At 42.7% G+C, this 18,905-nt stretch overlaps 1 protein-coding gene across 4 annotated transcripts in view; it reads left to right on the top strand.

The window, feature by feature from the left end:
• Nucleotides 1–18,905, top strand: part of LOC306782809 (protein MTSS 1-like) — a 46,339-nt gene that overhangs the window by 18,353 nt on the left and 9,081 nt on the right. For 3 of the 4 annotated variants that reach the window (XM_079276264.1, XM_079276263.1, XM_079276261.1), the window contains exons 4-10: nucleotides 10,509–10,593; nucleotides 12,138–12,229; nucleotides 12,536–12,610; nucleotides 13,596–13,607; nucleotides 17,759–17,916; nucleotides 18,076–18,183; nucleotides 18,350–18,447. In XM_079276264.1, coding sequence (XP_079132390.1) covers nucleotides 10,509–10,593; nucleotides 12,138–12,229; nucleotides 12,536–12,610; nucleotides 13,596–13,607; nucleotides 17,759–17,916; nucleotides 18,076–18,183; nucleotides 18,350–18,447 — 628 coding nt within the window. The remainder of the gene's footprint in view (nucleotides 1–10,508; nucleotides 10,594–12,137; nucleotides 12,230–12,535; nucleotides 12,611–13,595; nucleotides 13,608–17,758; nucleotides 17,917–18,075; nucleotides 18,184–18,349; nucleotides 18,448–18,905) is intronic. The other variant, XM_079276262.1, reaches the window with a different exon arrangement.

Here is an 18,905-nt window from a genome sequence, read left to right as displayed (position 1 = left end):
TTTGTTCTATACCTCCATGCACGCACTTCTAGACTCACTGGCCCTAACAGAGATGGTTGAGCTTACAGCCCCACCAAGGCCTTGGTGAGAGACCAAATGCGGTCTTGACTCAGAGGAATATTAATCCAGAACTTTGTGTCTGGAAACTTTGTCTCTTAATGCATTGATTTTTGACTTTGGCAGCCCCTGCAGTGTAGATGCAATCATGGCATGTAACTTGTTTGTCTTTTATTCTGAGATAAGTATTTCATTACTTTTTCATGAAGCAAAGTCATTTAAGGTGGACTATCTGCTTTCCTCTGTCCCCTCCTTCTCCCTCAACATTGTTTCTCACTTTCTCACCTTCATTTTGTTCTTATTTTGTTGCCTCTCCACGTCCTCCACTCCTCTGCATCTACAGCCTCACCTCCTGCCTGTGTCCAGGCTGTCGACACCAGGTGCATACACAGCCGTTCTGTGACAACAGCATCGACCCATCTTCTGTTTATCATCAGGAACTTTCTACTTCGTTGAAACTCCCCTCAAGGACAGAGAGAAAGATGGGAAGATAGAGAGGGGCCGAGGAGAGTAGGCGCTATATAGGTTGCAGAAATAAAAGGTGTGTTTCTGTGCTCAGTGATGTGTCACACTATAGAGTATAGAGTGCCACAGCTGCTGAGGTTGACCGATTATTCGGTTTGGCCGAGTGGAATTTGTGTATCTGACTTGTTTTCAGTTTATTTCATCCCACAAAAGTTATCTCTGATATCTATAAAGCAACGCTATCAGCTCTTGACAGGTTGATGAATCAGCTTTTTTCTACTCTGAACTATCGTTATTGTATCGGCCTTTAAATGTCGGTCGACCTCTAACAGCGACACATTTGCCTCAATATTTAAAGACAGACACACGGATGCACAGTGGGCAGCTTCTTACAGTGTGACTGGGCAGGTGAGCCATCTGCTGCAGCAATGACCATTAAGGTGAACTTGGATGAAGTGTTACCTCATTCAGTCAAGGTTACTTATACTGTGCTTATATTGTGTCTGATATTTCTCTCTATAATCATTTTAAGCTCAAGTTCTTTTTTTTTTTAAGGGAAGTAATGATTTCAGTGAATGTGCTGAGCTAGCATGTTGCACGCCGTTCTTTAAATAGCTCTAATAGGTATGAGTTTATCGTTGAGTGTGTGAGATAATACAGCCTTTGTATTGGTTGACAGATGGAGAAGTAATGGTTAAGTTAAGTCCATGCAAGTTACTCATTCAGTGAGTTGACTCAGTGAGCTTTCAGCGTCTGGATTGTTCCCTATCGTCCCAAAGACACTTCATAAAGCACTCTGAATGAATGATGTGTTTGTGTGTGTGAGAGACATTCGGGTAGAGAATGTCCCCTCACCAACTGGTTGACAGTATAGAGGGCTCTTACACGTACACATGATGCATGCAAAGGCTCAGACACACACACACACATGGTCGATGTAATCTGGTGGTCATTATTGCAAACAAGGCAGTGTTGTGTTGTACTGACAAACCGTTCGGTCTCTCTAGTGTGTGTCTGGTTTAAATTATCGCCAGTATCTCCGAGACTAGAGGCCTCCCAGTCTCCCTGGGAAGGTCGCATGCACATTGGATACCCAGTTTGGTAGGCGACAAGTTGCTTTCATGTTTCTGTTGATTACACCTTAGACTGCAGTCTGTCTTGTTTCTAACTTTGTTCGAGAAAAACTCGTTCCTCTCGATATACTCCATCCTCTTGAAATAACAAGGATAGCCTCTAAATTGTGTTTCACGGTGAATTTCTCCTCAGCAACCGAAGTTCACACTTTTGAAAGTCACTTTCATTGAAGATCATCTTCCTATTTAATTGTTGAAGGTCCAATTTTGATGTTTTCTCTGAATTGCTTTGACGTCGAGGGGACATTTAGGGCCTTGTACTGTAACAGTAGAAAGGTTTGACCACCCACAAAGGTACATGTTAGTCTCAAGCTCGATAAAAGCCTCCAGAAATCAAGGCAAATACTGACTTTGGTGGTAGTATAGGGGAACTTGCAGTGTATATTTAGTACATTGATTCAAATTGTCCATGTAAATGCTCATTGTCTATGTACATGTACTCTGTTTTATACCAGATAGTGTTTGCTTCTACAGTATTGCAGCTATTAACAGCAATTAATTTAGTGTGGTATTTTTGCTTTTGCATTTAATCTTCAGTTAAACATTTCACTCATTGCCTTGGGCCGCTAGAGCGAATAATACAGTGCCGCTCCTTGTGCACACCCAAAACTGTATTTTGACTTCTGTGGAAATATCTGGAAAAATGTTGCTCCCAAGTAAACCTCTTACAAAGGGCCCCAAATGGGTTATTGACATTATTGAACACTAAAGCTGATCTCTCGGCTTTTTCACGAGCGTGTGTCTACATGGTCTTAATTCTCTGTATGTTTTAAGTATATGCTTTAATTTCCTGTTTTTCTGCGTATGATTTACACATGCATGTTGTAACAACGTTCTGTTTGCTGGTATTTTCTTAAAGGTACATTTGGTTTATTCTGCTGTATTGTTTGTTATATTTGCACCTAAAACCTGACTTGAACATCTCTACCACGTTGACAATGTGATGAATTACAGAATTGCAATTTAAGATGAACGTGAGAGTAATTCAGGCCACTCTAGCTCTGACCTTAGTCTTAAAAACAAGACGTACGTGACTCAGACCTGATGACTCAGACCACAGTTGTTATTGCGTTCAGTTATTGCAGTTGGAAATATCAACCTCTGTCCTCGTCACTGCAAATGATTAACCGTGACATCAGACTGTTTGCACGTTCCGACCCGATGCTGAGGTGATGCTGGTCTGTACTTCTGAACGTGCAGTGTCTCATTTGTCCAATAAATAAATATAAATAACAGCTTCAATGTTTCATTCATGGTGTGACTGTTTCAAGTTGCAGTTGTCTTTGCCACCGTCTCTCAGTTCTGCAGACCCCAAATAAGGATGGCAATACTCTAACCAAAAAAGCAATGAATTTAGAGGTCCTAGTAAATCCTTTCTATCTGTCTGTGGAATGTGTGTCAGACCAGAAAGGAAGATTAGAGAAAAAGTGGGGCACCAGAGCCCGAAAAAGAGCAAGAGTGGGCTCTGGGGTAATCTATTCTCTCTCTTGTTCTCGCTCTCGCTCTCTGGTCATCTGATGACATGCTTAAATCCCCTCCTTGGGGGATTTGATTGGTCAGATTCTGGGCAGCAGACTTATAGCTGCTGTTACATGCTGTGTAGAATACTATGCAGGCACTGGCCCCCAGTGAATGAATTGCCGTATTGCCAACTCTATGACAACAATTTATGTTTTTGTGCTTTAAGAGGTTATTTGTGTTATATGCCCTATACCTGATGAGGCAGAAATGGCAACTGTGGTGATTTGTGATGACTTCAGGCACCGTGTTAACATTGTGGTACTACATTCACAGAGACATCGGAGACGAGAGGTGGTAGCTGACAACTAAGCCAGTGCAGAAAGAGAAAACTGAACTGAGCACATGACTGGGATGTACAATGGAGTACAACTAGATCAGAGACCGAACAGCTTAAAAGACGAAATAAAGGGAATTACAGTAGAAAAATGGGGGGTGGGGTGAAAGTCCTCCACGACCTACATCTGCCGCTGAAGCCAACATGTGCAGTTATGACATCGCCCTGTAAGAGTACAGTAAAGCAGTAGCATAAATTACCATGTCAAGTCTGCCTGGAGACTCTGTGAAGAGACCACCCTGATATCGCTTGTACTCGCGCTCATTCATTTCTCTTTCACTCTCTACTCTTGTGCACCATGTGAGTTCTACAGATCACATTACCATACGGTACTCCTCCGCTCGACAGTTTGTCTCCTTTCAGAAGTGCCATGCTGTTTAATTTCTCTGACAAGAACATTTGCTGAATTCTTTCACTCATTCGACGGCCGACTGAAGACTGTGACCCATACAGTAGATATCAGCAGGTGATGCTCTGCAAGGCCTGTACTGAAGCCACGTTCATTTAGTTTTTAGGTAAGTCACTGCGTAGTTGGACTGAGGTCAGGCGACTGGCTTGATCAGTAAAGAACATGCCACTGCTTGGCCATCAAATACTTCTTATTTCAGCTGTATGTTCAGGATGATTGTCCTAAAACTCTGTGGCTATATCTGTAAAGGGGAAAAGAGAAGATTCTTCATAAGCATTCGTGCGAAGGGAGTGGGACTCCGAGACATGCTTGATGTATTGCCTATATCATTGTTCCAGTGAGAGATCTCAGATGCAGAATATCAATAGCTGTAATGAGGATGTATTGAGCAAGTGGAAATCAGCATTCTCTGTAAATAGGCGCTGAATATGCAGCAACTGTGCAAGATGAGAACTATCTCTCAAAGCGCACCAAAGAGTGTGACAGGAAAAAGGATGGTGGCGTTTTGCGGTCGGGGAGAAGCGCGTTTCTTCTGATCTTAATTGGTTCCCATCCATCGCTCTGGTATCCATTCATACCACCGTGCTGTGAGGCGGATGGTGAAAGAGGAGAATAACGGAGGGGGGGATGTAGAGATGCATACGGTAGCTCGGTAAGCATTTCCAAATGAGGAAGAGAGAGACGCGGAGCAATGAGTGCATTCGGCAGCTATCTTTTGTTTATCTGCGGCCTCGAGACCCTCCAGAACCACACAGAGGTGACATACTGTCACACTCGCATTACTGCTCTCCGTCATCGATACTCTCTTCTCCCCCTCATCAATATATATGTTTTCCTTATGTTCCCCTTTCTCTTCAGCCCTCCTCTCACCCATGGCACATTTTTCTCTATTTTACAATAAGGAGGAGGAGGAGCTATATTGTTGGCCCATTGTCAATATTTTTATCACTAAGCTACGCAGCCAGCTGTCACTCTCTACACAAACCCTCTCGGCTGTCGGCCTGTTGTTTTTGTGGGGCCTGGTTTGACTGCGATGCAAACCATCGACAAACAAATTGCATCATGGGTTTAAACCTGGCTCACGAGCTGCCCTTCCCTCTGTCTCTTATCCCTGCTGTCACTGTTCAATATACATGGTGCTATTTAGCAAGAGAAAGGGCTGGTAGTAGTTAACGGCCCTCGTTGGTGTTAATGTTCTTTTACAATCTACTGTATGTTCATGGCAGCAGGTTCAGGGCTGAGTGTGGGAATGTGATCATACTTTAGCTGTGCTGATGTTGCAAGTATTGGTTCTTTTGATGCCGTTCTTTGGTTAATTTCAGCACATTTTCCCAAATGTTTTTGTGTCTGCTTAACACTGGTCTATAGACTATCTATCCGAAGTAAAACCAGAGAATGCTCAACTGATTGTTGTAACCGATATCGTACAACACAAAGTAAATTAAGATTTCACCTTAAAAGCCTGCAGTTTGGAGACGTTCATGAAGACCAGCAAAGTCAGTTGATAGAGCACCAATAACATGACATCACAGCTCGATCACGCCCATCAACCAAGGTGTGTCTCGGTACAGGAACTCCCTTTTTTCCCAACTGCACTCTTGCATCATTTCTGCAGTATGTGAAATAGACCTCATTATTTTATTCTCGGCCCTGCCGCTCCTCTTTTCTTTCAGCAGCTCTGCTCATCTTCTCCTCCTCTACCCTCTTGTCATTTTCCCTTCTCTTGTGTAGGCGTGACAGCTGTCGGGAGCTGTAGTCAGACAGTCCGTAGTTTTTGTGTGTCAGCAGCAGCACTGGTCACACTGCAGCAGGTGTGTGTGTGTGTGTGTTTGCTCGCCCACACGTTTGCATGTGTTGGTGCCCGTTGAGGCTATAGACTTACTGACTATCGTGTGTGTGTGTGTGTAGTCAGGGGAAGCTCACTTTCTGTCAGCAGCTATTGATGAATGAAGACTATTAGAGCAGACTATTATAAGCCCTTGGCCTTGGAGACCATGCATACTTGTATCCTCCCTTTAACGAATAGCATATTAGTTTTATTTACATCATTTTTTGATGTAGTTTGGAATCAGCCGCTTCCACATCAATTAATTTACAGCTCCCCCATCTCCCAGAATTATTAAAACCTCTAACAATCAGCCACTTAGTTTATTCAAAAATGAAATTGTAGACTTGGAGAAGTAGGCCAACACACTGACTGAGCAGAAATATAAATCAATGAATGAAATCCCAGCCTGTATCTGTACTATGTGGGTGGCTCCATCTGGGCATGCCAACTGCTCAGCTAAGTGTGTGGGTGGGTGTGGGTGTGGGGGGTGTGTGTGGGGGTGTGTGTGTGTGTGGGTCCCCAGCTGTATGGTCTCCAGTCTCTTATCAGTGTAACCACTGGCCCGTAGTTAACAGCGACCATCTGGTGCCCATACAGAGTGAGTTTTAGCGGGCGAGCCTCTCTGATCTTCATGTCAAAACTACCCGAGCCACATCACTCTCTCTTCCTCACGGTTTTGTTTGTTTTTATATTAATGTATGCTGTAGATATTTAACATATACCTTTCCAACCATTTCCTCCCTTCCTTCATCTCGTCTCCTCTCTAAATCACTCACATTTCACTCTTCAGATCAGCTTTCCCCCCATCCTCTGATGACAGGCTGAGATCTGTGTAAAGATGCACACTGGTGAAACAGAAATGAACCTCTGCCTCTTGTGATGTGGGGCACAACAAGGGTTCTTGTAGTTTATTTAGTATTAGTTGTATTTTTAATATTTCAGCATAATGGTGTTTTTGACTTTGAGCTATGAAGATAAGTTATCATTGACACTTTTGCCATCGATGTTTTTGTATTGATGACTGAGATGTTTTGCATTAGAACAGGAGAAATCCAATTGTTTTGTTTAACAGTCCTCGGTCTAGCTATGTGTTGTGAGTGTGCTGGTATATTGAGATTGTACTGCAGGTATAAGCTGCAGGCACACAGGAGAGGGTCATACAGGGTCCTATAGATTCCTGCTGCATTGATGCCATTGTTATTGTTGATGCTCTTAAATCATTTAACGTTCTCATAGCAACCACAAAGGTACTCTTATTGTATGAATACAGACAAAGGAAGTCACCTTGTCTGTCCACCTTTATGTAATCCTGTGGAGAGAATGAGTTGCATATCCTGCTGCCTGAAGGGAAAACTTATTGAGCAAGTGAGTTCATTGCAAGACCAACAGTGGCCCCTCACACAGGGTGTTTATGCGACAGAACTATAGGGGCTACGTGTCCTCGTGAGAGTAGATAATAAATGAGTGTTTTGCAGTATGTTTCAAATGCATCGATACATCAACCTATCCTTTCAAGTCGCTTTTCTGCTTTCTTACAAAATGCTTAAAACGCACGCACACGTACGTGTGTGTGTGTGTGTGTGTAGAACTGGACCTGCCAATGGAGCTATTTCTCTGGGGGTCAGTCGGCACGAGACAATGTGTGTTAGCAGCCACTTTATCCTGAAAGCAACAGAACAACTTTCCACAAACAGGGCAAACTGCACCCAAACCTTCAACACTTCCTCTGACCACATGTGATATGTGAGCTCGTATAGAAATGGTTGAAATCATAATAATAATTTTCACTACATCACTATCAGAATGTGGCAAAAACACATATAAGATAATCACAAAATGTGCATCAGACAAATCTCTGTCATACGCACAAAACAACTTCACTATTTCATACCGGCATAAGCTGCTGACAAATATTGACTTAGTCCGACCACCCGCTGCAGTGCTGTGGACACGCACGCTACACAATCATACATGTTTCCACAGTGACTGGTAGTCATGGCAGAGGCCACGTGGACTAGCTACCTGCTGTGAGACGCACAAGTCTCTTTCACACATGGAGTATGTGGTATTGCTGAATTTTTTTAAGTTCAACAACAGACTTTTCTCATGATTGTCATGTCGCTATCGTGTAAACCGTTTTAGTTTCAAGGCTCAGTTACCTGAAATGTCTGCCCATTTATGCTCATGGCATGGGAGGAGTTCTTGTGCCATCACCACGTCTTGAGCACTGCTAACGTCTATAAACGGGATCCCTTGAAAGGAAATGCGCTATTCAGTGGAACTCTATTCAAATGGAAATGAGGCAATTTCAATAATCTCTCAAAATCTGACTTGAGTGTGAGCTAGAGTTTCATCTATCATAACGGCACACCTGTGCGTATGGCCAAGAGCACATGTTGGTGCTCTTATCCGCCTCGTATCAAATCCAGGAGTGCGAGTGGGACAAATGAATAATCACCGCAAACCAAACTCTTTTCTCGACCGAGTGGGCGCCAACTCTCCAGTAACTTCTCAATGAAAAATGTTTGCCAGCACTAAATCCTCCTCCTTGCGGCTGCCGTGTGGCCTCCTTGTGGCACTGGCATCTCTCCGCCACACCCTCTAGAATAACAAGCAGCCATAGTAAGGGTGAGATGGGCAGATGGATGACTAAACAAGTCAACGCAGGAATGAATGAGCATTATGGTGCTGTATAACAGGAAGGTCTGTTATGCCATGTAGTAGCCACACCCTCTGCAATAACAAGCATGTGGGGTGGAAAAAAAACCAGGAATGAATGAATGGATAGAGGAAAAATGTTGAGGACATAATGGGCTCAATGGGACGGAGTTAAATTATGTCTTGGTGACATGGTTGAGGAAGTTGTAATTTTCCATCTAGAATCACTTAAGTCTGTGTTACAGTTGGGCTCGGCCTCCTTCTCACCGAGCTGATTCTGCTCTTTTAGAAGAGCAGGACAGATGCAGATTGTCTGGAAACCAGTTTATAAATCACACAGTGATGGAGACCCTCAAACTACAGATGCTGTTGCACTGGTTTAGTTCTGGAGTAGAGACACGGGGGAGATACTTGTTTTTGTTCAGTCTGGCAGACATGCAGAGCTCAGCCAAAGAGACAAAAGCAGAGCAGATTCAACACAAAACTTGTCTTATAGTGCCAATTCGACGACACTTGACTCCAAATATCTAATATATATCTTATATACGACAGACAAACGCACATGAAAATGCTTTATCCTCTAAACTTTCCTTCACACAAGAGCCTGTGGAATTTAGACATTCAGCACTAATTCGGAACATATGCTCTAAACTTTGCGCCCGTCTTTCCCCCTCAGCCTAAGATGCACTGTTCACCCAAGGTAGCTTCAAAAATCTCACACCATATTAGATGTTCGATTCGATTAGTCTGTAGTACAATTGTCCTGGTGCACATATTTTCAGAAATATATTGTTTTTTCACCAGCACGATGATCACGTCTTCTTCAAATGAATATTTCCCTCCTGTTCGAATAGAATTCCCTGTTTAGAGGAGTTTTTTCCTTTTCTTTTGTACCATCTGAATCACCATGAGGGTTGTATGCCAATCCAGCAGCCTCTCGCATTTGTTTTGTCCGGATTCTGACGAAGTAAAAGACAATTTTGTGTGTGTTGTAACTGTGAGTGTGAGTGAGTGACAGCTCTGTGTGTGTCTCTCTGCATGCAGCAAGGACTGCACTGACAGCAGAATGGCTTGCTCTGTTGGAGGGAATTCACACTTCACATCAGATCATCACAACCAAACTGTCTCTAACACACACACACCGACACACACACACACACACACACACACAAAAACTGAGAGTATCACTCTGCTTCTGATACACTGAACAGAATGTTGCAAGAACTCCACACAGTTTCATACAAGATATCTGTGCCCCCACCATGTCTCTCTCTCTCTCACACACACACACACACACACACACGCACACACACAGAGTAGTGCTTCAACCCCACAGAGAAACAGACTAGTCATACTGAGCAGCCGGACAATAGTTCTGTCAATCAACGTCAGGTCCTGCTTAGCTGTAGAGCCTGAGGCCTTCCAGTGGACAGCTAGTTATCCTGTGTGAAGGAAACTGACACCAGCCTCAAGCACATGTACAAGGCTCCAGCTCCAACTTCCCATCACTTCTCTTGACCTGCATGTGTGTGCAGTTGGTAACTCTGTGTGTCCCACTGATAACCACAGTGGAGAGAGTCGGGTCAAGAAGTGCAAGACATTTTTTTTTCCAGCAGCGAAGTCACTCTCTGTCTAGTATGAAGTTGATGAATTAACAGCATTAAACTTCTGCATACTGTACTTCAATATAATTACCAAACTGCTTTACATTACATTTTTTAGATGAATGGCAACCTACAAGAGGCAGAAGGAGTTCAGTTGCATCTTTTTCACATTGTAGAAAATGTATATTTTATCATTTATTAATATTTCAACATCCCAATGTTTGTATTTTAGCGCTGTGCTAAACCATTACTGATATATTTAAAGGTTCTGCTAAATGAGTTGGCAGCAGCCCTAAAAAAATTCAGTTTGTTGCAAATGTCAAACTTTTTGATGGTGGTTCAATTCCGACAATTAATCCCAAAAACAGACTTTGTGTCTAAAGCTAATGTGATACACTTGGATCTCTCTGTTTATTTTTACTCTCATGGAAATCGGTGTCACATAAAGGGATTCATGTAAATTGAATTATTCTTTTGTTGTATTTTTTATGTCTTTCAGGCGGGACCAAAGACATTGGATCAGCATTGACCAGGATGTGTATGAGACATCGCAGCATAGAGGCTAAGCTCAAACACTTCTCCATGTAAGCAACATTACACACGTACTGTATTGCTGTTTTACCCTTTATTCCTCTCTCCTCAGCTGCACAGCACAACACTAATGACATTTACCAGTCTACAGGATCTGATCTAATACATCCCTTGTGCAATGTTGGTGAATTGGCTGGGATGTAAGAGGGTTTTGGTGAGAGCTGGGATTTAATTTGGGTTACCGCGTCAATAAGCTCCGTCACGGTGGTTGTATTGAGCTGAAAGTGGAATATTAACAGGAACTACACACGTTAAAACACTTCCACTCTCAAGTGATGCAACATTTGCTTCGCATGTGAATTTAGGATTTCGTAATATGGGAGAAGTGTCGTCTTTTGATTTTTCAAGACAGCATTCCAGTAAAGTGATGTCATTTTGTGAACTTACCAGATGATTACCCACTGTATCCACGTTACTGATCATTGTGTAAGTATTTATGTGAAAGCACCAATGGTCAACGAAATTGAGGTATTTGGTCAAAAATATTGTGATATTGGATTTTCTTTCTACCGCCCAGCCCTCTGTTGTGGTTATTTCATTTTACAGTGTTTCCTCTATTAGTAGCAGTTAGTTTACTTTTACTTAAACTGTTCCCCAAACAGTGCAACTCCAATATAATGGTCTGCATTCAAATTCCTATCACGCCACATCCTCCACGTCTTGACATTTTGTGTGTGGGTGCGTGAGAATGCCCCTTGTAGTGGAATGCTGGTCAAGAGACGAATTGTCTGGCAACACAAGCATCTGTAATGTTTCAGTGTAGTCACACACACACGCGACATCGCTCTCTCTCCCTCACTCACACTACACAAGGGGGTCTCTAATTTCGGTTGGCATTTCAGTAAAGATTCCACTTGGATCTCCATAGCAGGGTCTGTACATAGGGGGGGGGCCGTGGTCACCACCCACTAACACACGCGCACTTTGGAGAAATGTCTGCAAGAGGCAGAAGTCTAATTTTAGTTTCATGCAGTAAGCCTGCAGCTGCCTACCTCTCACACTCGCAGCCGCTTCCACACACTCGCAAATACATCTCAAATACACAACAAACACAGTTGGGCAATGATTGACAGACGTGACTGCACAAGCTTCTCACTTCCTCCTGTGACACACAGTCAGACGTAAGCAGACTTTATATCATTCTATCCTCTCGGGTCTGTTTTTCTCCCCTTTCTTTCTGCCTGTAAATGATTGACAGACGGGACCATACAGTGTATCGACAGAGAGGCAAACCAGACCGAATGGGTTTTTAAGTCTGGCGATCTCTTTGCCTCTTTACAATCAGGTGACAGATATACAGACACATTTGCTATTTTACATCTTATAAATAGGTTGTTAGGCTCTTTGATTGGTCAATAAAAACGTATTTGGGATAAACATCGTTTATGAAAACTGTAAACCCAAGCGCTTAATGTTTTAGATGAATTTAAATTGGGACACATTTAGAATTGTAAACGGTTAGTCTTGAACAGTCTTGAATTGTTTAACTGGTCAAGCTGACCTCGGATCAGAAGTAAGTATCCTGGTGTTTTCACAGGGCCTTCCTGGAGGGTCTGATCAACCCTCTACAAGACCAGATGGAGGAGTGGAAAAGAGGAGTCAACACTTTGGACAAGGACCATGCTAAAGGTAGGACAAACTAATTTAACCACACACACACACACACACACACAAACACACAGGAGAGTAACATAACATGCTGATCCACAAATTACTTTGACACGAGGATGCATGTTCAACACTTACAGCAATGTAAAGGCCCAATGATGATGTTATTTCATGTTATTATGACTTAAAACATAGTTTGACATGGAGGTTATCATACCGTTCTTGTTCATTCTTCTGTCCCACAGTATATATCAAGAGTATGGGAAGTTGTACCTTGACACTGAGTTTTCACACAGTTAAATTTTTCACCATGTCCATCTGAACCAGAGTATAAAAGAGCCCGGCAGGAAATTAAGAAGAAGTCCTCGGACACACTGAAACTTCAGAAGAAAGCCAAGAAAGGTAAAAAGAAAAAGAAAAAAAAGCATATTTTGTTTCTGCTTATTTGAATTAAGAAAAATAACACTGCTAAGTGCAAGTGATCGAATAATTAGGGAGGCAGATCTTGTATCAACAATCTGAAACTATCCGGTGGTATCAGACGGTGAGGGATGTGACGAGATGTCGGTATTTGACGCCCTGAGAATGAGACGAGGCTCGTATGTCATAGAATTTGTTACTTTAGTTGTCCTCTACTAGTTTGCAACTTATTCAGAAAGAATGAAACTAGTCTATTACTCATAGCATACTATGCTCAAATAGGAAAATGGGAAATGCCCAAATTGTAGTTCTGAGTTTTTCCATTCGACAGCAGTGATGTGTATAGAAGACGTTAGTGATCAGACTTGTGCAGCTCTAGTAAGGCTAAACATTACCTTACTTGGGAAGCATTCTGCAGTTATCTTGGCTCCGGTTCCTCGTATACATTCACACACATACTATACACAAATAAGGAATTAGAGAATTATGCTTCCAGTATGTTTGAGATGTTGATCATTTAGGTATGACTCCCGGGGATGTCTCACATTCCTAAAGTCAACAGCAAAAAGTACAAGAAACCTGTATCTTAAAAAACACAGAAACGACCTTCTTATTCCTACTATGCAGTAGATTTAACTCTAAACTGACGCGTGTCATTTTCCTACAATACTCTACATCACTAGGATTCTTGTCATGCTCCTCTGTTTTTTTGTCTTAAATTTAGGAAACGTGTCCACTATTTTTATTTCTGTGTCCATCGGTATCATCTGACACTGGGTGGGAAAGACTTGATATTGCTTTAAAAAGATATCGGTGCATTGTTTTGGCATCTCGAAGCATGAGACTGCACCTTTAGCTGATGCATTAGTGTTAAGTGCTGGCACTCTCTCCGTTGACTTGGATCTTTTTTCCCTCTGCCTGTCCCCTGTGGTTCTGATGCCATCCTCCTCCTTATGCTGCACTGCAGCTGATAATCTGGGTAAGTCAGTTTGTGGAGTGGACACACTGTCCGTGTTTACTTTTATCATGCATAACCAAGCATATTGGTAGCATTGTGAAGAAGCAACCAGATATTGAGTTTCATACAAAGATTTAATATGTGTGGATGCTGCTAATTATTTCATAAAACGGCTATCGTTTACGGTTAGTCGTTGCTACTCCGTATTGGCACATATGTATAGATGTATGGTTTGTGAAGCTGAGGTCCCCTATAGGTTTTTACTTCAGGGTAAAGAAATCCAGTAATAAAAAAAAAAAAAAAGCCCATCCTTTTTGCCTCTTCTACCTCCTCGCATTCATTTTTTTATGGCTCCTATTATTCATTGTCTGTTGTTAAGCACCTAGAGTGCCTGTGAAGTGTTCTTAAAAAGGAAGTTGAACAAGAGATCAAGGTGTGCTCCATAACTGAGACTTTGCTCTTTCCCACATGACAGTTGAGATAGAAAAGATGCCCCCCCCCCCAGATGTGAGTGAAGATCACCTCACTAAACCTACCTGCACCCGTTCCACCCAAAACCTTTGTAAACTCTGTGACCTCTGTATCACAGAAATGCACACAAGTATTTGAATCAAGTTCAAGACTGCATAGAGTAGTTGTAGTCCCTCTAAATGAAGAGGGACTTGTGCATATGCGATGTGTTGATACGTGTCTTGTGAGGGTGTTTTACAGCCTGTGACTGCAACCGAATGAAATGGAATCATTGATCATGTGAAAGCTGAAGAAGCTAATCTCATTTCCGTGCGCACACACACACACACACACACACACACACACACATGTGTGCAGACTGCGGGCCCCCAACAAATTCCTCTTGGCTTAGTCCCTGAATTTATGGCAAGTTGGAAAAAACATTCGAACAGATTATCAGTAAGACTTCTGAGACTTCAGCTCGATTTACTGTTTTTAAACCTAAAACGTTTTGATAAATAACAGATAATAAATGATAAACGGAAACATTGTGACCACTCCTCTACTGAACATGTGCAGTATTTAGTGTACGATCACATGACTAGTCTGTGTTGATCACTTTGAAGGAGTCTCCTTTTCGTTCCCACACATACCAGAGCTGCTCCTACCTGCTGGCTGTTGTGTGGATGAGCAAATTAGCTAACTATTCACACTAACCTACGAAATCTATCTAATAAAGTGATGACTCTTACCTAAATTGACTGGTAAAATGCATTACCATTTGTTAGTTCAATTAACACACATCTGCTGTGTATTGTCGCTTCGTCGTCTTTAGGGTGTGAATCCAAAAATGCAGTCTAGACTACGCGTCACAGGCACCAGTCGGCTGCTCGTTGACCCTTTAAGGAACCTTTGTGTTTGTCTGCGGTTGCACAGAAAGAGGAAGTAGCAATCAAAGGCTTGCCATTCACATAGTTGCACCAGTTATGGCACTGACACCGGGAATGTGTTGAGTTCAGCACTAATAACCTCTCTGCTCACCACAAGTTGACATCTCATGCCAGGATGTGTCTTCATTGTGCGCGTGTGCTGCGTGTGTCAACCCCCTCCATCCCCCAAATGACTTTTACACCAACAGTGACGTGTGCCTCAAGCTGATTGTGTAATGACAATGGCTTGTAGTTGAATATTTGATGTGTTTCTCAGTCTTTGTGGTTAGTTGAAAGTAGTTTACAATATTTACACTTTATGGTCAGTTTGCACATGTGTTAGTATCATGAGCGTAACCATATTTAGAATTGTTGACCCTTTTTAAAGGGCTGAACTACTTTTTCATGTAATTAAATGAGTGAAGTGACAGTGTGCGTCTTGATCGGTCAGCCTTTAACAGGAGTACATGAGGAACTGATGGGAGACTGATGTGATCATGTTAGACACGACTCCAGCTCTACCACTAACAAAACAGCAACAAAGAACATATTTGGCTTTCCGTCCGTCTCAGACAAAGTGCCTCAGCTTACAGTAGCGTCCTTCCAAACCCACAGTGGTTATGCTGAGAATGCAGTCGGCCAAGACTTAAACTAGTGGGAGAAAACCAGAATTCAGTAAGACCTTTGCTTCTACTGCATGCCAAGGAGACACCACAGCACCACCGGCTTTGAGCTAGGCCTAAAGCCTAATGTCTTTTATTCATTTTAAACGGAGTTAATAGAAGCAGGGCTGCGATGTAACAGGAATATTTTTGAATGTCACGTAACATATATGTGCTTCACTAGAAGCATCTTTAGTCGTCATGGCAGGTATTGAGCATTGCTCCATCAAGAGTTGAAATAATGTCGTTGTACCTGTTGTCAGTTTTACTTCATAGATGCTCTTGATAGGTTTGTGTTTGTACTATCTTTCAAAACACGATTGACCAGCTGTTTATAGCTAGTGATTAAAACATTACTTGAAATGTCAGCTCAGGCAACAGGAGGGAAAAGACACATTTTTCTTGGAGGGAAGTGAATACTCATGAGTTGGGTCCTGAAGTGGAAACCAGACTAATGACTGAGGCCTGTCTAGCCCTTTCAGACTCATACTACCAGTTCTCCCACAAAACCTTGTACAACGTAATTGTGTACTTTAAAAGTGGTCGTTGGATCTATATGAGACTGAAAACATATTCTGCAATGTGGACTTTCTACGGTCCATCGACTTCATCTTGGTCTCCAGAGTTAAGTAATATCGGAGGAACCGCCATAAACACACATAACTCACATTCCTGTCAGTGTTGCAGTCACCAAACTACCAAACTTGGCAAATGGATTCCCTCCGTAGAAGAATGGAAAAACCAAGCAGTCCAGTGTAATTGCACATTCTTCTCACTTTGGGTACAAACATTGTCTTAAATCCACCACAGTATATAGTTCAGAGATATCAACATCCACACTGCACTAGAGTGATTCAGACACGCACTCACTTCTCAGTAATGTCAGCTGTTGTGTCATCATGACAGTAAACGTTTCCATTTGGATGCGTTTCCATCAACTCAGTGCTTGTGTCTGCGCTTGAAGTCGACGTCAATTGTCATTTTCATTGTGGTGTAGTGGACTGACGGAGAGATAAAGTTGTGGAACGCTTACCCCATGCTGTATAGCAAACATAATGAACAACCTGCACGGACACGTCGGCGAGGAAAGAGCACACAGCTTGTGTTTTACATGAAGGTGAAGGTGATTTGACTGTGTAACTATCAGCGTTTCCTACGGCATGATGGAGACAAAAGACGCCAGTTTGTTATCTTTGCTCAGATGCAACAGCAGACAGACAGACCGGCCCACATAGTTGTTCACTGTGGGTTAACCTTGACGTATCAAAGTCGTGTGTGTGTGCGTAAGTGCGTGTACGTGTGTGTGTGTGTGTGTGTGTAAGTGTAGTTCAAGTGGTTAGATAATGCCTTTGAGGTCCCCCGTATGTAATCTTGGGCAGTCGCCAGCCGTCCCGCCTCCTTAGAGAACTCAAGAGGTCTTGATTCTGCTTCAGGCTATCCGCTCTTAAAATTGTGCCATCCTTAACAACAGAATCACCTTGGGACTGTAGACGCAGACTGGATTTACATATTCAAACACACACGCATGGACAGTACACGGACCAGATGGTCGTGGAGGCACCTTGCACACCTGTCATTCGTGAAAGCACAGACCGATTCTCTTTACCCTCTGACAAAGAGTAACGGAGAGATAATTCTGGATTGAAGTTGAAGACGAGCAACAGATTAGTCTAAAGTAGATAACAAGAGACGGGAAACACTCCATGACGAGAGTGGCCCTTCACGTGGCGGTGATAGCCAAAAAGTAGTGTTGACATTCAAATAGCAGCACTGAAGATAGCAGCGTCCACAGTGAAAAGATGAACATGTAGAGCAGTAGTAACAGTCTCAGCCAACACTAGAGAGAAGTGATGAAAACACCAAATGTTCTTTCATTGCTACATGATCATCAGCTTGTGATCATGCGTGCATGTTACAGTGGAAAGCTTTTCTTTTTATTCTTTGTGTGGTGAAGGAAGTTTAAGGGAGAATATGGTTCCTCTGGTTTAGTGGTAAAACGTATCTCTGTGTCTTGATTTTTAAACATTGTGAAATAGTAAATGGACCAATCGGGTGTTTCCTGTGAGTTGGTAACTTTATTATACCCGTAGTAACGTGTATGTTCTCTTTGTGTGTCCATTTTGTTACAAAGGTCGTGGTGATATCCAGCCCCAGTTGGACAGTGCCATGCAGGATGTCAGCGATAAATACATTCTGCTGGAGGAGACGGAGAAGCAGGCCCTGAGGAAGGCTCTTATAGAGGACAGACAGAGGTTCTGCTGTTTCGTGGCCATGCTGCGGCCTGTAGTGGTGAGTACAGTGGGGCAGAGAGAGAGAGAACTCGGCCTCCAGAAAGCACTCGGAGAACAAAAAAAGACCCTTTTTTTTTAAACAACCGCTGCTTTCAAAAGAGGACTTCTTTTTCCGAGAACGAGAGCTCATTCTGCCACTCTGCTCTCTTTCTGCTAGGATGAGGAGATTTCTATGTTGGGAGAGGTCACCCATCTCCAGGCGATCTCTGATGACCTCAAAGCCCTGACTTCTGACCCACACAAGCTTCCCCCTGCTAGTGAACAGGTGAGGGGAAATAGCAGAGATGAAACAGTCCCCGGTTAAACAAAGCGCACCCTTTTGATCCTGTATGACTTATCATTGGTTCACGTTCTGGGATTAAATGTAGCTGTGTTTAGAGCTGTTCCTCTTCACAAGTATGACGTGTGACTAACTTTTCCCTCCCTCTCAGGTGATCATGGACCTTAAAGGCTCAGACTATGGTTGGTCATATCAAACGCCACCCTCTTCCCCCAGCACCACGATGTCCCGGAAGTCTAGCATGTGCAGGTATGCTCCTACAGCCAATCACAAGACTCATGGCCGAGAATATCGTCTTTCAAGTACACATTTACCTACTTCACCCATACGAGTTGTTTTGTGTCAAAATGGTGTTGATGGAAAATTAATTTACTGAGGTGAACCAGCGTTCAATGTATCATGAGGTCATGTTGGAGATTATATGATAGCATGACATGTATACACACATAGGATCTACTAAAATCTGCAAATCTGTCCTGCAGACCTTCTAAAAGGGTATGGAGACCTACATCAGTGTAATACAGTCAGGAATAAGGACATGAAGAAGAGCTTTCGTGTTGTCCAACCTCTGTCTGCCACCCAGTGGTCAATGTGGAGTAGTTTGCGACTTCATCCTAGTTTCATTGTATCTCGGCTTCGTCGCCTCTTCGTTAGTGATAGTTGTTCATTAAGTCACTCCACTGAAATCAGTTTAAGTGGACCTACTT

The sequence above is a fragment of the Melanostigma gelatinosum genome (assembly GCF_949748355.1).
Source record: "Melanostigma gelatinosum genome assembly, chromosome: 9".
In the NCBI taxonomy this organism is placed as follows: Eukaryota; Metazoa; Chordata; class Actinopteri; order Perciformes; family Zoarcidae; genus Melanostigma; species Melanostigma gelatinosum.
The sequence above is the reverse complement of the archived record's forward strand: the minus strand, read 5'-3'. Positions and strand labels throughout refer to the sequence as shown.